The sequence below is a fragment of the Gavialis gangeticus genome, unplaced genomic scaffold, assembly GCF_001723915.1.
Source record: "Gavialis gangeticus isolate Ggan-Ray unplaced genomic scaffold, GavGan_comp1, whole genome shotgun sequence".
Classification (NCBI taxonomy): domain Eukaryota; kingdom Metazoa; phylum Chordata; order Crocodylia; family Gavialidae; genus Gavialis; species Gavialis gangeticus.
This window is the reverse complement of record NW_017728996.1, coordinates 16,813,333-16,815,661: the sequence shown is the minus strand read 5'-3', so window position 1 is coordinate 16,815,661 and position 2,329 is coordinate 16,813,333. Positions and strand designations below refer to the sequence as shown.

The 2,329-nt window shown below is 43.7% G+C and overlaps 1 protein-coding gene across 4 annotated transcripts in view; it reads left to right on the top strand.

Annotated features, from left to right (window-relative positions):
* NTRK3 (neurotrophic receptor tyrosine kinase 3) overlaps nucleotides 1-2,329 on the top strand; it is a 306,856-nt gene that overhangs the window by 65,915 nt on the left and 238,612 nt on the right. For all 4 annotated transcript variants that reach the window (XM_019504056.1, XM_019504055.1, XM_019504059.1 and 1 more), the window contains exon 4: nucleotides 1,290-1,447. In XM_019504056.1, the coding sequence (XP_019359601.1) occupies nucleotides 1,290-1,447 (158 nt within the window). The remainder of the gene's footprint in view (nucleotides 1-1,289; nucleotides 1,448-2,329) is intronic.

Sequence of the window (2,329 nt, the reverse complement as noted above, 5' to 3'; positions counted from 1 at the left end):
TGAGAGTGGTGGCAGACAGAACGAGGAGCAATGATCTCAAGTTGCAGCAAGGGAAGTTTAGATTAGATATTTAGGAAGAATTTTCTCACTAGGAGGGTAGTAAAACACTGGAACAGGTTACCCAGAGAGATTGTGGACTCTCCATCCTTGGAGGTTTTTAAGACCCAGCTGGACAAAGCTTTGGCTGGGATGATCTAGTTGGGGCTGATCCTGCTTTGAGCAGGGGGTTGGACTACATGTGACCTCTTGATGTCCCTTCCAGCACTAACTTTCTATGATTCTATGTAAATGAAATAATTAATAGGTTGGAAAATCAATAATAACAAACATTCCCTATGTTTGAAACATCTAAGTGTGTATTAAATGCTGTCTATTAAAGGCAGAGTTCCCTTCTATCCCTCCCAGCCAGGTCAGTGGGGTCCCAGCGCAGCGCTTCTTGATATGATTAATGTGCATGATATGCTGTGTGTTAACTTGAGTCCTACATCGCTGGGAGCCTCAAGTTATATACTGAGGCACGGTATTAAGGACAGGAGCTGTGTGTTTTGTTCAGCACACCCAGATGGCTTGGGGATTTGCACTGAACTGACCAGTCTCTTCCTCAGAGGGTCCTGGCTCTAGAGGCCCTGCAGTCTTAAGACACAAATTATAATTATACCTTTAGGGGGAAAAGTGGCTACATCTGTTCCTTTGAGAGAGGAGCTTCTTGATATTCTAGGTCTCAGTGGGTCTGAGTATTAGGACAGCTGGGTAGTCTTAGTGATTATAAATGCATTTATGGGTAGTCTTAGTGATTATAAATGCATTCATGCGGATGTTTAAAGTCTTGGAATCTTATGAATCCAGATGTTTGAATTTGTGTGTCCGTGTGTCTGTATGCTTGGGAGAGAGAGAGAGAGATTGCCTCCTTTTGGATAAAATCAGAAGTGTGACCTGAACTCCCATCCCTATCCCCTGTTTCATCTTAAGATCTCTCCAGGTGTGAGAATACTCCCAGCATTTTATTATGTTGCCTAAGGTTGCACTTGAACCTTGGATCTCAAAGCCAAAAACGCAGCGCAGGTACTAACTGCATCCCTAAGGTCCTGCCCCCCTTCACCATCCCAGGACATCCGTAACTTCTTCAGGCTCATGGAAACTCATAGCAGGATGTACAAAAATGGTCCATAGCAAGGGTGACCCTCCCTCTTATCACTGGGCGCTCAGCTTCTCTGTGGAGATCCTATATAACCAGTGATAACCCTGTTCATTCTACCCCACCCCTTGTCTTACATTCTCTTTGTCTGTAGGAGGCTAGAAAGAAACCCCTTTAACTGCAGCTGTGATATCCGCTGGATTCAGCTCTGGCAGGAGAAGGGTGAGGCAAACCTGCAGAACCAGGAGCTGTACTGCATGACCATGGATGCTGCCGTCATTCCCCTGCAGGAGATGAATATCACCCAGTGTGGTAAGGAACAGCCTGCACATACATACTTGAGCCTTGCTCCTGTGGCGTGGGGCAGGGGAGGCCAGCTGGTCTACCATGGAAGGGGAAGAGTGCTCCGTGATGGGAACCATTCTTGAGAACAGAATAATGAGCATGGTTAACCTGCAGAAATGACTAATGCAGGATAGCAGGGCCAGTGGGAATAAGGTGTTTTTTGAAATAAATTTGGATCACTGATGAATAGAAATAGCATCTTTCATTAGGTAGCCTTTCTCAGGCTTCAGGCATTGTCTAGATTTGGAAAGAAATTCCTCCAGTGGCATAACATTTTGCAGCAAAGAGCATTGTGACCAATTCCTTCGTTACTCTGAAGAATCAGCGATGGTCTGGTTTTGGAGACAGGGTGTGCTTCATGTCTGTTTAGTGAACTCTGGAACCCATGCATCTTAGAGGGATGACGCCTGACTTTTTACTATTTTTCTTTCTCTTTTTTGCAAGTGCTCATTTAAAATAGTATATCCTGGAAGTTTAAAATGTATGTTCACTTGTTTGTGTGCATATATGTGTATAATACAGTGATTCTCCAGCAGGGTGCCATGGCCTCATAGGGTGCACTATTAGATGTGAAAACAGGATTCACAAGATAAACAGAGATTTCAAATAGGAATCCATAGTATTAAAAGCTGTCTGACCTGCTATGGGCTTTCTGAGGTCTTTGCAACAGAAGAATTGCTTCTAGTATTTGTCTGTAGTCAAAAAAACATGTGAAAACTAATAAAAGCTGGCATTTTCTGATGGGTGCCTCAAATCTGAAAAGGTGGAGAACATCTGGTATAATATATAAAATTATCTGCGCTCACAAATGCATGTGTATGCTTGTGCGTGTGCACATATTCCTGTAAG